At 34.5% G+C, this 17,683-nt stretch overlaps 1 protein-coding gene across 1 annotated transcript in view; it reads right to left on the reverse strand.

The window, feature by feature from the left end:
- Nucleotides 1-17,683, reverse strand: part of SPIDR (scaffold protein involved in DNA repair) — a 590,496-nt gene that overhangs the window by 426,332 nt on the left and 146,481 nt on the right. The window contains exon 7 of the mRNA XM_044682801.1: nt 6,765-7,024. Within this exon, the coding sequence (XP_044538736.1) occupies nt 6,765-7,024 (260 nt within the window). The remainder of the gene's footprint in view (nt 1-6,764; nt 7,025-17,683) is intronic.

A 17,683-nucleotide genomic window follows, 5' to 3' on the forward strand; every position in this document is an offset into this window, starting at 1 on the left:
TTCATCTAATTTGACCTTTTCTTGAATTAGTCTATTATCTGACTATATACAGAAAACTAACTGTGAAATGACTCCTATCCACATCAATAAGCAGATACTTCCTGTCCCCTCAGATACAGTCTATTTCATTTTGTGTAAGGTTGTTGGGTATTTATCATGACTAGCACCAAAGGACTCTTCTAGGAAAAATTATTCATGAAGAATGAAACTACATACAAACCTATGACCTGTTTAATTTCTTAATTCCATATCATCCCTTTTTTTTTTTTTTTTTTTTTGCTATTCTGTTCTGTAGCCACCAAAGATTAAGGATGATGTTACACTGGTTGAGAAAATCTTAACACAATCTATTTTTTTGTCATTTTAAATTTAATTTTATAATTTTTCCCATGGTTACAAAATTCATGGTGTTTCCTTCCCTTTTTCTCTCCTCACTCCCAGAGCTGACAAGCAATTCAACTGGGATATACATATATTATCACTCAAAACCTATTTCCTTATTATTCATTTTTGAAATAGACTAATCTTTTAAAACCCAAATCATATGTTTCTTCTGTATTTCTAGTCCCACAGATCTTTCTCTAGATGTGGTTAACATTCTTTCTCATAAGTCCCTCAAAATTGTCCTGGATCATTGCATTGCTAATAATAGCAAAGTCAATTGCATTTGATCATCCCACAATATTTCAGTTTCTGTGTACAATGTTCTCCTGCATTATTCCACATTAGTTCAGGGAGGTCTTTCCAGTTTTTATAGAAATCCATAAATTCATCATTCCTTATAGTATAGGATAGTATAGTACAGTATAATAGTATTCCATTGCCATCACATACCACAATTTGTTCAGCCATTCCCCAAATAAGGGCCATCCTCTCATTTTCCAAATTTTTGCCACCACAAAAAGTACAGCTATAAATATTTTTGTAAAAACAGATCCTCCCCACCTTTTTTTTATCTCTTTGAGATACAAACCTAGCAGTGAGATTGCTAGATCAAAGAGCATGCATTCTTTTAAAGCCCTTTGGGCATAATTCCTAATTTCATTCCAGAATGGTTGTATCAATTCATAATTCCACCAGCAGTGTATTAGTGTCCCAATTTTGACACATCCCCTCCAATATTTATTGTTTTCCTTTACTGTAATATTGACCACTCTGCTACATATAAGGTGGTACCCTCAGAGTTGTTTTGATCTATGTTTCTCCAGTCAGGAGGGATTTAAAACATTTTTTCACATAATTATTGATGGGTTTTTTTTTATCAGAATCTTTATAAAATTTCTTTGCTTTCTCATCCTCTGCAACAAATATTGGCACACAAGCAGTAATTATCTTTATAGGTTTTTTTTTTTATTTACACTCATCATGAGTGTAATGGGGATAATTTGAGGAAAGGTGTGTGGTAAAAGGGGATTTTGAAAGGAGGTTGTCAAGGACTTGCTAGGTAGGTAATCTAGGTTACAGGTAGGCTGGAATAAGGAGATTCAGGATATAATATGGACTGGAGTCAGGGAGTATAGCACTGAAGGGAAACAAAGATCTTCAGGGAGAGGAGGAATTAATCTAAACAGGCAAAGACAGCAGGGCTTATAGACCAGGACTCAGACTTAAACACAAACTGAGGGAAATAGACTGAACTGAAATTAACTACAGGCTTTAGTTAATTTCACAGGAAGGGACTTGTTTTGAAGTTACACCTTCCTTCAAGATGGATACCCCGGCTTCCCTTCAAGCCCAGAGTATGTTAGTTCTTTCCCTCTTCTTCCCTCTCTTAATAACTAACTGACAAATTATACTAATAGGTCTGTTGAAACACAAAAGGTTTATTATATTTAAAGGATGATTTGTCAGGAAAGTGGACTGAGGAAGCCCTAACAGTTGTCTCAGGAACCTCAGGTAGGGGAAGGGAGACAGAGATGGAGTCTGAGCAAGGACCTGCCTTAACTCAGCTTACAAGGTGCTCTTGATATCTAAAGGGAATAAATGGTGACTGACTAATTTCTTTATATATAATACTGTCAAATTATAGTTAAACCCTTCACAGATTTGAACTCCTCTCTAATTTACTCTCCTTATTAACTCCACAGACATATAAGGTAAGGGAAGGAAGGTAGGAAATAATAAAGGAAATGAAGATACAAAGGGTTTATCTAAAATAACAATTCTTAAATAAATATTTCAAAGCTAGGCTAAATTTCAATTCTACAGATAGGTAAGGAAGCAGCTCAGCAGGTCTGAAACTTTCTCCACGAGATTCACAAACCAACTGACTTTTCTCCCTCAAGATTCCAAACCCCTAACTGATTCCAGAACTCAGCCAAAGCTTGAAAAAACTATCATGACCCCCTTTCTCTATACTACACGAGTCCTGAAAGATGAGATGGCTAAACATAACATGAAATGAATTTCTTATTATTGCTCTACATACCATGTTGCTCTACATACTACCACATATCAAAAACTCTTTCATTTCCCTCTAAGTGGACCTATAAGCCATTCTTCAATATCACTGAAACTCTTAATTTCTTCTGGTTTAAATGATAGTAAGAAAGTCATTATTGATAAGGTTCACTTCTTATAGAAATATGTCAACTTGCTGGTCTTTGGACAAGGATCCCACATTTAGAATACCAAAAGTTCTGACTACATAGTCTAAATTATTTAACTCTGAGAACTTTCTTCTCCTTTCCACCCTCATCAGTGCAGATTTGGAAGGGAGTAGAAAAAGACTGAGAGCCACTTTATACTTTTAAAAAATTTTGGAGAGTTACTATGTCCATATTTTGTGGGTTGTTTCTCCATACCTAACTAGAAGAGGTTCTTGGCCATGCATTCTGTTGCCAAAATTGTACTTAAAACCTTTCTAGCTCAAATGGCATACATTTTGGGAAACTAAGTTGACCTTCTAATCAGAAAGAAGTTTTGGTCTGTTTCCTCCTCTGTAAAGTGGAAATAATAAATAGTACTTATCTTGTTGTGAGGACTATTGTGAAGATCAAATGAGTTAATATAATATATAAAGCATTTTGCAAACTATAAAGCACCACATCAATGCTAACTATTATTATTATTATAAATCAGAGCTTCTGTTGAAGAACACACAAAATAAAACAAAGATGTAGAAAGCCAAAGGAAATCTGGAAACAAAACTAAAATAAAAAATCATTATCTATTTTCTACTTCCTTTTAGTTTGCTTTTCACAAAGCTTTATAAGGAAATCCAATATTCCTACTATAAGCTAAGGGTTACCTTTTGTGGGTTGGAATAGGGATGGTAAAGATAATTAAAACAGAAAAACTAATTAAAGCATGTGTCCCATAAAATTTGAACAACTGAAGAAAATTCTGTTAGGTGATTTTCTACACTTCTGGGTGTGTGCATTTAAATGTATTAAACAATCAGTGCATAAGTAACGTAAATACATATTTTATACTTATGTTGGCATGGAGTACATCTTACAAAAAGCTTTAATACAGATAATGCCGAATTTCTCACTGACGTATATATATATAAAGTATGAAAATGGCTGTGAAACTACTGATCTAAATCATAAAATTAACTATTATTCATAAGATGTAAAAGGCATCACAACTATAACACAATATAAATGCAGATTCTTATAAACCATTTAATCAGCTCATTTGATCAATCAAAAGCTTGTATTTGACAGGCTATATTATCATAATCTATGCCTACTTGAAAACATATGTGATACTTTAAAGTCTGTAAAGCACTTAACACACAATACAACCACTGAACCTCAGAACAGCCTTGTGAAAGAGTGTTATAGACATTATCTCCATTTTACTTTAGTAACTTGTCCATAGTCACACTGCTAGAAACTTTTGTAATTGGTATCACATGCACAGGCCAAGTTCCTTGAACGTTGTAGACATTTGACAAGTACATGCTGAATGAATACACCTACAGAAGAAACAATCCCAGAACAAAAATATAAAATATTATTACTTAGTTCAAATAGAAATGTATGGAAAGGAGGCTTTTTACCACCCCCAGCTCAGCTGATAAAGTAAAAAATGGGACACACTAGCACTTAGTGATCCCTTTACAAAATGTAAAAAATGTAAAATGTCTAAAAAAGAAAGAATGTAATTGTCTAGCCTATAGCTCTATGGGCTTTAAATAGCTAGGTATTAGAAAGAGCTTGTAAGATCCAGGGTCTGCTTAGGGGACTTCAACCTAGGAACTAGAGAAGAAATTATCTTTGGGAGGGAAGAAAGGATTTTCCTCTCCTTTTCCTCCTCCACCAACAGTCATGGTACCCAGCAATCCAATTACTCACTCAAGGGAAATACCCTACACAAAGCAGTGAGATGATAAGCTAGACAAAGGTCAAAGCCCACTTGTGGGAAAAGAGATACAAATTCTAGATGAACACCAGTAAAAAGAGGAACTCCCTTGAGGAAGGTACCAACTCCAAGGAGCAGGGTCTTTGCCAGCAGAAAAGAGAGCTCCATGTGGAACCAAGAGAGACCAGCCCTGGAAATTTAAAGGTAAGCTAAGGAGAGGAATAGATTCTAGAAACCCAGGGGAGCAACTTGACCAGCAAAGTGAGCTTTGTGAGAAGAGAATTGAGTTCAAAATAAAAACCTAGGTAATGTATTTGGTGTTTGGAGTTATAGATTTAGATCTGGAAGGGACATCACAAATTACCAAGTTCAACCTCTTATTTTAAAATGGAGAAACTGGGTCCTCAGAATTAGGGAGGAAGTTAAGTGATCCACCTAAAATAACATAGATAATAAAAGTGAGATGGGGTTGGTATGGTATCAGAAATAGGAAAGTTTGTAAGACAGGGGACAAGGAACAAATTAAATTTTAGATGTGTATGGTTCATCCAGATATATATATATATGTACATATATATATATATATATGAATATATATACATAAATATATAGCAGGTAGTTGGCAATGTTTTAAAGAGAAATCAGGGCTATAGATTCAAATTTGGATATTATCTGCGTAAAGACGATATCTGAACTCATGGGAGTTTATGATATCATGATGAGAGGCAGTACAGAGACAGAAGAGAAAAGAGCTCAGGGCAGAGACATGGGGGACACCAATGCTTCGGCAAATCAAGATACATAATGATCCAACAAGAGAGATTAAAGAATGATCAGATCAGGAGGTCAAGAATCACAAGTGAGTAATGTCACCAAAGACAATAGAGAAAGTCAAAAGTGTCAAAAAACAACAAAGATGTCAAGAGGAAGAGCTGAGAAATGGTCACCAGATCTAAAAAGCTTTCACAGAGAAGTTTCAATAGTGAGATTTTCAAAAGATCAAAAGGGATTGGGAAATTGTAGTGGGTGTGAAGGAAGTGAAGCAGGAAATGTAAAATAACTCTTTCTAGGAGTCAGTAAAACATCTTTCTAACAACACAGTGAAATGGAGAGGACACAAATCATTATCACTTTATAGAAGTGGAAACTGAGATTTATAGAGGTAAAGATGCCTGCCCAGGATCACAGAGTTAGTAAGTACCAAGGCTGGGAAATGAACCCAGTTTGTTTGCTTCTTCAGCCAGCCTCTCCAGAAGGGAGGTAAGGGGGAGCCAATGAAAGGTCTTTGAATAAAGGAGTGGCATGAGAATAGCAGATATTGGAGAAGATCATTTAGGTAACATTTCAGAGGATTAAATAGAGAAGAGGCACAATTGAATAGGAAGACCAATTAAGAGGGTACTGATGTATTGTCTAGATGAAGAGAGATATAGGGCTGAAAAAGAGAGAGATGAGGCTGGGTGAAAGATACTGAAAATAGGCAGAAAAGAAGGTCTTTGCAAATGATTGGACTTAGAGGGTGAGAGAGAGGAAAGTGTCAAATATTATGCCAAGGAAGGTGGCAAAAGAAATGGAGAATATATTAAATAGGACAAACAAATCTATAGTTTACAGCAACCTATATTATCCAGTATATCACAGTACAGTGCCTGGCACATAAGCAGATGCTTCATAAGGGCTTGTTGACATGACTACAGTGAAATGCTTTTAAAGACTTATAAAAGGGGGCAGCGAGGTGGCTCAGTGGATGGAGAGCCAGGCCTAAAGATGGGAGGTCCTAGGTTCAAATCTGGCCTCAGACACTTCCCAGCTGTGTGACCCTGGGCAAGTCACTTAATCCCTATTACCTAGCCCTCACCACTCTTCTGCCTTAACCAATTCACAGTGTTGGTTCTAAGACAGAAGGTAAAGGTTTAAAAATAAAATAAAATAAAGACTTATAAAAGGTCCTTCATTTCACCAAACATCTTAGAAATGATGAAGAAAGAGCAGTAGAGAATATTTGTTTGAACATGTTCTGTCATTAGACTATTATCAAATGCTTAGACATAGTTTCTCTATGCCAATTCATATCAGACAATATTGACACTGGTCAACATGAGTTCATATGAACGCACAAACCATTTGTTTTTGATAATGATCAATGGCAATGATAATGACACTGAGAAGGAGATGTCATAAAGACAGTAAGAAACCAGGAATAAACAGTGTCATTAAATCTAAGGGAGTACAAATGGTTACTCCTGAAATTATGAATATAATAACTTAGAGAAATTCTTTTGCAGCATGAAGGCCTTTCTTAATTGCTTAGACGAACTGCAATCTTTGCGATCTTATTTTGCCAGTTTAAAAAGCAGACAATTAGGTTAAGGGGAAAAAACCCTAATATTTAAAAAATGTTTAAAACAGAAAAAAACTACAAAAGTCAAATAATTAAAAAGTCATAATTTTACCTTAATAGCTTCTTTTTATTTTTCTTTGCAGAATCTTCTGGAGTCCTAGGATTCTTATCTGTTTCTTTTTTGGGTGTATACAAAAGGACCTGTGCAGATTTTAGCCAGTCACTTGCAGGTCTTCCTTTGTCCTGTCCAATATCTAATTCAAAATTTAAGTGGTATTTGTGATCAAATTCTAAATTGGTGGGTAACGCACTCTTCATGTCTTCTTCTTTTTCAACATCTGAGGAATATTCTAAAATTTCAGTTGACTTTATCTAGAGAAATGAAGAGAAATGCAACCACATCAAGAGATGACTTCACATATATATTCTAATATCTTTAGAAACGTTAACAATCTATTCATAATAACACTAAAAATTCCATACTTTTACTGTCAACCTCTATTCAGAAGCAAAAAAGGCAATCAGATTTCCCAAATAGTTCTATGGCATCACTAAGATATAGACAACGGTATTCTAAATCAGATATTTTTGTTCTATTATCTCATTAAGCTAAACTAGATTTGTATTAATACAGAACTCAATAAATTAAAAGATACACGTTGTTTATGTTCAGCAAAAGAATGAGGGAATGCTAGAGTTCTTCCATTCATAGATCTGAATGGTAATTTCATCTATTCCTCTAATTTGTCTTTTTATATCTCAGTCATACATCTATTTGGAGTTTATCTTGGTACATGGTATAAGATGTTGTTCTAATTCAAATTTCTATCAGACTCCTTTCCAGTTTTCCCAGGAATGTTTGATAACTAGTGAATCTTTTTCCCAGTACCTAGAATACACTTTAGATTTTTGTTATTGTATGCTTTAAATAAGTTGATAACCTACTTGGCAAGTCGGTATCTAAAGAGATGAGGCTATTTTATGTTTGGGTTTACACTGAATATTGAACATTCAATCCTTAGCTGGAGTTACAAGGAATTAAATGAAAAGTAGATTCTGACTTCAAAGAGTGAATGTGGGATGTTAAGTCTGAAAAAAATTGAGATATGATAGTTTCCATCAAATAGCAAAGGGTTGTTAATATAAATCTGGGCTTAAATATTTTATTATGAAAAGTTTTAATAATTAATAAAAACCTTCTATTCCCAAGTAAACCAACTCTAATGAGGCTCTATAGAAGCAGACACGAATTTTAATTTCTTAGTATAATGTAACTAAGATATTCTCTTATACTATTTTTGATAGCTATTATAAAACTATTTAAGAAACTATAAATGAGCCATAGCCTCTTTGTCTAAAATGAATCTTGCTGTCTAAGTTTTGATTTCAAACACTCAAGATATTTTTTTACCAGAAAAGTATAAAATGGGATCATATTACCAAGTCCCAAAAGAAAAAAAATTCTTTAACATTTCTATATGGTATTTTTCATCAATTTTGCCATTAATCCCTAAAACCATTGAGCTATACAAAACCTATATTTAATAGAAACAAATTTAGGCATTTTCTTTTATATTTTATCAAAATTATAGCCACAGTGGGCAGCCTCATGTAGCTTTTCCACTGTTTTTACTTATGATAATTTGTCCATAATAAAATAAAAGCCCTAGGAAGACATATGATGGGTACTACCATTGATTTAACTTTAGTAGACATTCGGTAGATACTCAATAAGTGTATTGATAAATCTATCTGAATAGATGCGTAATTCTCAGGGCCAGTTAATCAAACACGATGAAACCAAGTTAAATAGAAATTCTTAGAATGCTAGCAGAGATGAAAAAAGTTCCAGATGACCTTTATTGATCTGAGGAGTGTGAGTGTATATGTGCATGTGTGCGTACATGTGGAGAGAGAGAGAGAGAGAGAGAGAGAGAGAGAGAGAGAGAGAGAGAGAGAGAGAGTGTGTGTGTGTGTGTGTGTGTTAGGAGGTTTAGGAAAATGGATCAATAAGCATTTATTAAGCATTTACCATGTGCCAAGCATTATGCCAGGTGCTGGAGACACAGAAAGATAAATCAATAGTTATATTCCCATGTAATTAAATACAAAATACATAGTAGGTAACAGTGGAGGTGAGAAGTGACACTAGCACCTGGAAGATCTAGAAAGACCTTTTGTAGAAAAGTGTTGCTTGAATTGTGTTTTTAAGGAGACTAAAATTTCTGGGTGATGAAAGTAAGGAGGAAGTACATTCCAGGCAAAGACAAGAAGATGGGAGATGGAGCATGATGTGTGAGAAAAAGCAAGAAGGCCAATTTAGATGAACCATAGTGTGTGTGAAAGCAAGTAAGGCTTAATAAAGCTAGAAAGATAGGGTAGAATAGTGGTGTCAAACTCTAATACTAAATCCTACAAAAGGATCCCTGTGGGCCTCATATTGACTTAGAAAATCATATATTAACATTATCTATGTTTTATTTTGTTTTAATTTATTTTGTTAAATATTTGACAATTATATTTTAATGGTTCAGACAGCACTTATAAGCCACATATATTTGATATTTCTAGGTTAGAGCAAGGTTACACTGGACAAAATTGTGCAATTCCTTTTGCCCTGCACCTCAAAATACTAAACAGGATAAGAAAAAGCCTGGCTAGGTAGAGTTTGCAGATATTTGACTACATAATTATGTTTAATTAAAAAAATGCATCTCCTATCTCAAAAATATAAATGAGAAAATAAAGCAATCAACATTTATTAAGTACCTACTATGTGTCAGACTTGGAAAGTCACTTAACCTCTCTGGGTCTCAGTTTCTTAATTTTGGAAAATGATCACATTGGACCAGATCAACTCTCTAAGGTCCCTTTCAATGAGAAATGTGATCCTGTGATTCACTGTGCTAGATATTAGAGATATAGTATAAAAGGGAGCCAGTCTTTGCTCTCAAGGAGCTTACAGTATAGTAAGGAATTAAAGCCATCAGGGTGAGGTGGCTTACTCAAAGTCATGTAACTTAATACTGGCAGAGATAAAACTAGAATTCTGTACAGTATTAGGGGCACTAAGCCAGGATGGATAAGAATGAACTATCCTAGAATCTTGAAAATTTAATGAAAATTTAAAAGAAGGAAAAAAGGAGGAAAGTTATTTATGTATACCCACCAATACAGATACTATAGAGATTAGATACAAAATAGAGGAGTCATTGTAGAGATGCCCAGAAATCCAAAGAAAGCAATACATAAGAGAATTTTTTGAAAAGCCTCAGATATTTATGTACAAATTACAAAAGACATTCTAATGTGAAGGGGGTTCTTTGAATGTAATAGAAACTACTAGAAATATGCTAAGATAGAGTCCAGATTAGAATACTGCTTTGGAAGGATATATCTTATACAAAAAGAAAAGAATAGCTAAAGGTAGAAGATGATGAGGGCAGAAGAAGATGGAGTATATTAATAAGATATTCTCATATGAGAAAATCAAGGAACCAGATGGAGAAACAGGGTAGAGTTACCAACTGGTATTACTCATGGCTGATCAAGTCTAGTCTTTTCATATGCTTTATTAACCAAACTGTAAGTTAGTTTTTTATAACTATTTGATGTAATATACATTTAAAACATGAGAATACATAAAATAATTCCACCCAACATCCATTATTTAAGATCATAGATTTAGAGCTGGAAAGGACTTTTTACAGTTTTCAACTATGACTCTTAATCACAAAACAGTGGCACAATCAAATGTAATGGACTTCTTTACTAGCAGCAATGCAATGATCCAAGACATTTCTGAGGGACTTATGAGAAAGAATGCTATGCACATCCAGAGAAAGAACTGTGGGAGCAGAAACACAGAAGTAAAACAACTGCTTGATCACATGGGTCGATGGGAATATGAATGGGGATGTAGACTCTAAACAATCACCCTCATTCAAATATCAATAACATGGAAATAGGTCTTGATCAATGACACATGTAAAACCCAGTGGAATTGCACGTTGGCTATGGGAGGGAGTGGGAGGAGGTGAGGGAAAGAACATGAATCATGTAACCATGGGAAAATATTCTAAATTAATCTATAAAAAATTAATTAAAGGAAAAAAATCACAAAATATCTTCCTTGGGTTCAATACAGGGGTAGGCTAACAGAAGGATTAAATTCAATAGGAACAACTTTTTAAATTTGCTTTTTGCTTTTTTACTAATTATTTTTTAAAGATGACAAAGGATTGTTAGTGAAAGGCAAAAAAATGTTTAAAGTGTCCCTAAATATTTGTTATCATAGTTGTTGTTCAGTGCTTCAGTTGTATGTGACTAAGATTTTCTTGACAAAAATACTGGAGTGGTTTACCATTTCCTTTCTTGATTGTGTCCCCATCATTTTATAGATGAAGAACAGAGGCAAATAAGAGCTAAGTGACTTTTTCAGAGTCACACAGCTAGTAAGTGTCTAAGATTAGATTTGAATTCAGCACTTCCTGACACTAGGTTCTAATATTATCTCAAATCAAAATTAAAGTTTTATACCTAAAATGAAAAAATAAAAATTCTAGGAGAAATTAGATTCAAGTACAACGTAAACTCCTTCAATCCATGAACTGTTTCTCATTTTTGTCTTTACATCCCCTGAAACATAACTTGGGACTTTGCATATAGCAGAAATATAATAAAGGCTTGTGGGAAAATGGTTTATTTAAAATAACTGATTAGTTTTTAATATTTTATTATACTACATACATTAAAATTCTATGGCAATCCCTAAAAAATGTCAACTGATAGCTATATGTAATGTTTTTGGAAGAATATTTTATGTGTAGTTAGCATTTTGTCTATCATTTTTTCTATGTTGTCTTGATTTTAAAAACCAAAAAAATGAAGCACAGAAAAGTAAATGTATTTGCTTAAGGACAATTTCTAAAGAAATAAATGAATGAATTTTAAAACAATAGTAAACGCTTACTATGTGCAAAGAATATCAATATCAAACCATCATAAATAAAAAATTCTGAAGTCAAAGTCATGAATTTTAGAGCCCTCACATAATCACTAGACTCGTTTAAAAGAAAACCTCACCTGATGCTGTGATGAGGCAATCACCAAACAAGATCACATAAAATTTTACAAATCGTATTGTAGAATTTGATAATAATGATAATGAGTTGGAAGAAACCTTATAGATTACTTAGTCCAAGGTCCCCATTTTACACATGAGGAAACAGAGGGGCAGAGACACGAAATGATTCACTTTAGATGATACAAGTACATATTATTAGTACCAGGATTCAAATTCTGGTCTTCCAATTGTTGTATCCCCTATTGGGTCCCAAGTTCTTTAAAAGCAGACTATCTTTTACCTTTTTCATAACCTTACTGTTTAGCATAGTGGTTAGTCCTAAGTAGGTATTTAATAAATGTTTACTGACCAAGATCAAATGCAAGGAATGCCAGAAAATAAAGTCTTCACATCAATTCTACAGACTTACTGTCACCAGAAAGAATCCAAAGTTAGCCTAATTTATATTTCAGGAGAATGAAAGTTGCCCTTGCAATCCTCTCCTCAAAAATTCAAACATAAATCTTCAAAATTTCAAAACATGAATCCAAAAGGTAGCCACTTCTTTCAGCTTCAATTCTCTCATTCTATTCAGTATTAAGTGCTTTTGATCTTGGAACATCTTAGAAATTATAACAAAATCACTAAAATTGTTTAGTAATCAGCATTTATTGCACACCTACTATGCCCAAGGCACTCTGCTAGTTACAATGGGAAATGGAATGAAGTCACAGACAGAGTTCGGTTCACAATTTAACTGGAAGAGATCTTACATGTGAAAAGTAACTGACCATACAAAGTTCCAATGATTGGAACCACTAAAAGAACCCTATATGTGTTTAGAAGAGGGGAGGTTCATTTTGGACCGATAATATCTATGAAGGCTTCAGAAAGTGAGATGTAACACTTAGGGTTGACATATCAGAGTGTGAGGGCCCCTGCATAAGAGCACTTAAGAAAAATGTTCTATTTTTTAATGTTCTTTATATATTTATCCATGCTACTTTTTAATGAAATTTTACCATATTCTACATTGTTTTAAATAACAAACTTCTCTCAGAAACAAAGGATTACATTTTGAACATCAATATTCATAACTATTACTGTTTGGATTCCTGATACGGAATACAAATGTCTCCAAAAAACTGAAACTGAACATCACTGAAAATACAGCAGGTATGGTTGGGCTGCATCATGCTGCAAATGGGAAATTCTACCTAAGGGAAGTGTAGGATATTATTAGAGAAGTCTAAAACATCCAAGAATAAGGACTGGTTACATAATTGCTGTCAGTTCAAGCATCCCACTGGATACCTACTATTAGAGGGAGAAGGTGAAGAATTCTTCTAACCTGTTGATTGGGCTCTCCATGGTGAATTTATAAAAGATCATGGATTGAAATCACTCAGAATGGGGAGGCATGGACAGAGAGCTTTCTGCATTGTTGGGGTAAGAAAAAAACACAATGAATGAAATCACAGGTCAGCTAGAATACTGGAAAGGAAAATTAAGCAAAATTCATGACTTCAGGACTGTGAATTCTGGGGGGTCTCCCAATGTCAGGCTTGTTGACACTCTCTCAATGATGAAATAAAAAGCCTGCCATCCTAGAGAATTCAATACTTCTCATGTGCCACCTTGATGCCAGAGTTCCTATCCTGGGTCTTCAACGTTAGTTTTCAAGTTCAGTTCTGCTATTCTATGCTAGTTTCTGACCCTGACTTTATACAGGTATCTATGTACTCCTTCTCTGACCCTTGGAGAATGCAGGCTCACCAGACTGGAAGACTGCAAGTCAATGGAGCCTAACAGCCCTCCAGTTCTAAAGAGTAGAGAAATCCTATTTCCATTCTCTAAGTAATATGCTAGGATTAGAAGGTGAGAGTGGAAGTAGTGGAGGTGTATAGGATTGTCATCATTAATAGTTTAATGACAAACTTCTTTTAAATAAAAGTTTTCCACCATGGAAAAAGAAAAGCTTTGCAGTTCATGGTAAGCTGCCCATTCCTACATAGTGACCTGACACAGCAGTGTAGTTTTTGCTCCTTGGAAATTCTGCCTCTTTCCTTAAATCACCATTACTATAAAAGGATTACTTGGAATGAATTATGGGTTTCTAGTACCAGATGAAGGTTTGCTTTTTATTTTTCTTTGAAAATACTGTTATTTTTTCCAGTATTTCCCCCAACTTTTCTCTGAAAGTTAACCAAAGGATATCCAATGAAAGCTTTCAATAAGATGACTTATTCCAGTTGCAAGAGAGGGTTATACAAATAAAAATGGAAAAATAAACAAGCAGATTTGGGAGTAAAAAAAAAAAGACTACATTGGTAAAACATGTCAAAGGTATTCAAATGGCCAGTCTAAAAAAAGAAAGTATACATATTGCCTGTCATTTTAACATAACTTGTCAATTTGTTTGGTAACAAGTTGGTCAGAAATTGTGAGTCAATGATCCTGAGGTTCGTTCTTTCCCCTTTATGAACTTTTGACCTAAAGGTCTTTTAGACCAATTTTTAAAGTTCCAAATGGCAATATTAAGGTATGAAAAAATGAGAAACTACATCAGCCCCTCTCTCTAGGACCTGCTTTAGTGATCATACAATTATAGCTCAAGTATTTTCCCTAAACAAGCCCTCAACGCTATCCCTGAACCAGGAAATGCTCAATCCTAACTATACTGCCAAATTCCAGTAGACTTCTTGGTGTATTCCAACAGTGACTTCCCAAACCAGAGGCATTAGTATAAATTCTTTTATCCAGCAAGCACTTAGTGAATTAAATGAAGATCATTGTAATAAGTATTATGTAAGTTAATATAGTAATAAGTGCAAGGTAAAGTTGTATCACTGTCCTTCGGCCTTAAAATTTTAAAAATTAAATTACAATTTAATACAGGACAAATTGAGTCTAAATATACACAAAATATTTACAATACAAGGGAAAATATGATATCATGTTACAGCAATCAATCAGGAACTTACATTTTTTTTTGCTATTGTTTCCCCAGTGCCAGGAACTGTGCTAGACACTAGGGAAATAATTGCAAAAAATTAAACAATTACTGCTCTCAGGGAAGATAGCACACATATATTTATGTATATGTGTATGTTTGTATGTGGGTATAGGTATAATTATACATATCTTATTCTGTGTGTGTATATATACATGTGGACATATATAGAGAGAATCTATAATATAAATATATATAAGCTATACAGATAAATATATTAATATTTTGTATACAAAATAAGTATATATAATGCCTGGCACAGACCACCCTACTGCGAAGCACTGAGGGACAAGCTCACTTCGCCTCTGGCCTTACTTCTCACTCTCCAGAATTCTCTACCTCTCATTAGGACCTGAAGGTGCCTCTTCCCTGTAGCTGCCCACTGGTTATCTCTCATTTATGTATGAGACCAGTCTTTCTTCTTTTTCACTCATATATTTCTTTAATGACATCTTTTTAATTTGATTCTTCAATATTCATTGCTTATAAGATAGCCCTTCTCACAGCCTTTTCACATCTACCATGTGGCTCGCCATTACATTTAAATGGAAAACATATGAGGCTCATTCATCCAAATATAAATATTACACAAAAACTATAAATAAGCAATGCAATGAGAAGAGTAGACTAGACTGTCTTTGAAAAACTGCAAAGTTTTTTACCAACTCTTAACTTCTCAAAAATAAAGACTTTTTTTCTCCCCAACAGTTTAATACCAATATTTTTGTATGGTTGTTGTATGGCTATGAGTTGTCCAGCGCTACAGTCTGTTAATAAATAGAAATGAATCTTCTCCAGAGAAACAAAGAACAACTATTAAAAAAACTCTCTTCTATGAACTACAATTACATAGTCTCAGAAGATATTACCATCCCATTAGGTCAAATCAAAAAGCATTTAAATGCCTACTATGTTTCAGGCACTTTATTAAACACTGAGATACAAAGACAAAGAATGAAACAATTCTTATGCTGAAGAAGCTTTCACCCTTAAAGAAAAACAAAAATTACACATATAAATAACCAAGAATAACTAGAGAGTATAAACAAAATAATATAAATAGTCCAGTTCAAGACAGGGTAGTTTGGGAGACAAGAAACTAGCATTTGGGGTAGATCAAGGAAAGTTTCACATGGAAGGTGGGATTTGAGTTGAGTAATGAAGAAAGTAAGGGATTCCGTGAGAGAGAAGGAGTACATCCAAGCCAGTGTGGAAGGCCAGCAGAAAAGCAGATAGAAAATGGATGTCATATACAAGAAACACAGAAAGTCACTTGGGCTAGAATGCAGAATATAGAAGGAATAACAATGCAGAGTGGGACTGCAAAGATAGATTAGGATAGGTTGTGAAGGGCTATAAAAGTGATACAAAAAGGAGTTTTAATTTTATCCTAGAGGTAAAAAAGAAAAAAAAAGCAATTTGGAATTTTTTGAGTGAAAATTACTTTAGTAGCTGGGTAGAAGAATTGACTAGAGCAGCTGGATGGTGCAGTGGATAAAACGCTGAGCCTGGAGTCAGGAAGAACTGAGTTCAAATCAGGTCCTATATACTAACAAGTTCCATGATACTGGAAAAATAACTTAATCCCTATTTGCCCCAGTTTCTCATCTGGAAAATGGGGATACAATGGAGAAGGAAATGGCAAACCACTCAAGAATCTTTGCCAAGAAATCCCCATGGATAAAGTCCATGGAGTCTCTTAGAATTGAACACAACCCAAGAGCAACAATAAGATGGAATGTAGCAGGGAAAGACAAGGAAGATCAATTGTGCCAAATGTAATTTTTAAGTTGACAAATAATGAGAACAAAGGTTCTTGACTCTTTTTTTTTTGTCATGGACCCCTTTGGTACTCTGGTGAAGCCTATAGACCTTTACTCAGGATAATATTTTTAAATAATCAAAGGAAATACTAAATTTCTGTTAGTGTTCAATGAAAACAAAAATGGATGTTTTCCCATCTATATTCAGATACCGAGGTTATTCTTCCTAAAACAAAAGCAGTAGGGAAAATGGCCAAGACCAGGATCCTGGGTCAACAGCAATTGCTTCTGTAAAATGACAAGTCCCATGGACCCAAGTTTTCTGATTACAAGTCTTGGTGCCCTTTCTATTCTTCTATAACACCATCAAATAGGTCATAAATTTAACGAAGACATTACCTTATTTACAGCTTCTTAACCTGGTCACAGAACATGTGGACCAATGGGGAAAAAGCAAGGTATGAAAATTCAGAAATGGGTGTTATTGGGAAAGCCACACCAGGTTAACTATATAGCATGGTATCAGATTGTATACTCACTGAAACTCCCCATTGAAACGAGTGTCCCAAATCAACTTCCAAATGAAAGTTCAAGTATAGCTAAAATGCCTTTATTCTGGAAATATTTTGTTACAACACATAAAATTATCACTTCCTCCTTAGCAAATTATCACTCACTTATAATCATCCACGGTAGCATATTACATAGAATGCATTAAAGGAAGTTCAATCTGGGCAGAAAGTAAGCCAAGAGGTACATAAGGAAAAGGTACAAAAGGTGCATGAAAACAGACTACAAATCTCTCACCGTGCATATGTGACCTTATTTAGCTAACAATATTTCAAACTTCATTTAACACATATTAAGAAATAATGCATACTCAAGGCAGGCAAGCAGTGCTAGCTGGACTGAATTTGATCATCAGGTTACTTTGGCTCTGCCAAAACACTACATAGAGCATGAGCACTGACGTAACAGGAGTCAGTCCTCTCTTTTGCCCTGAGTTCCACCAGAAAGGTTAAGTAATGGTTCCTGGCAGACTTACGGTATTGGCAGACTTAAAGCAGAGTCTGGGAGAAGGAGAGAGAGGAAGAGAGGAAGAGAGAAAGAGAGAAAGAGAGAAAGAGAGAAAGAGAGAAAGAGAGAAAGAGAGAAAGAGAGAAAGAGAGAAAGAGAGAAAGAGAGAAAGA

Source organism: Gracilinanus agilis, chromosome 1 (genome assembly GCF_016433145.1).
Source record: "Gracilinanus agilis isolate LMUSP501 chromosome 1, AgileGrace, whole genome shotgun sequence".
NCBI classification, from domain to species: Eukaryota; Metazoa; Chordata; class Mammalia; order Didelphimorphia; family Didelphidae; genus Gracilinanus; species Gracilinanus agilis.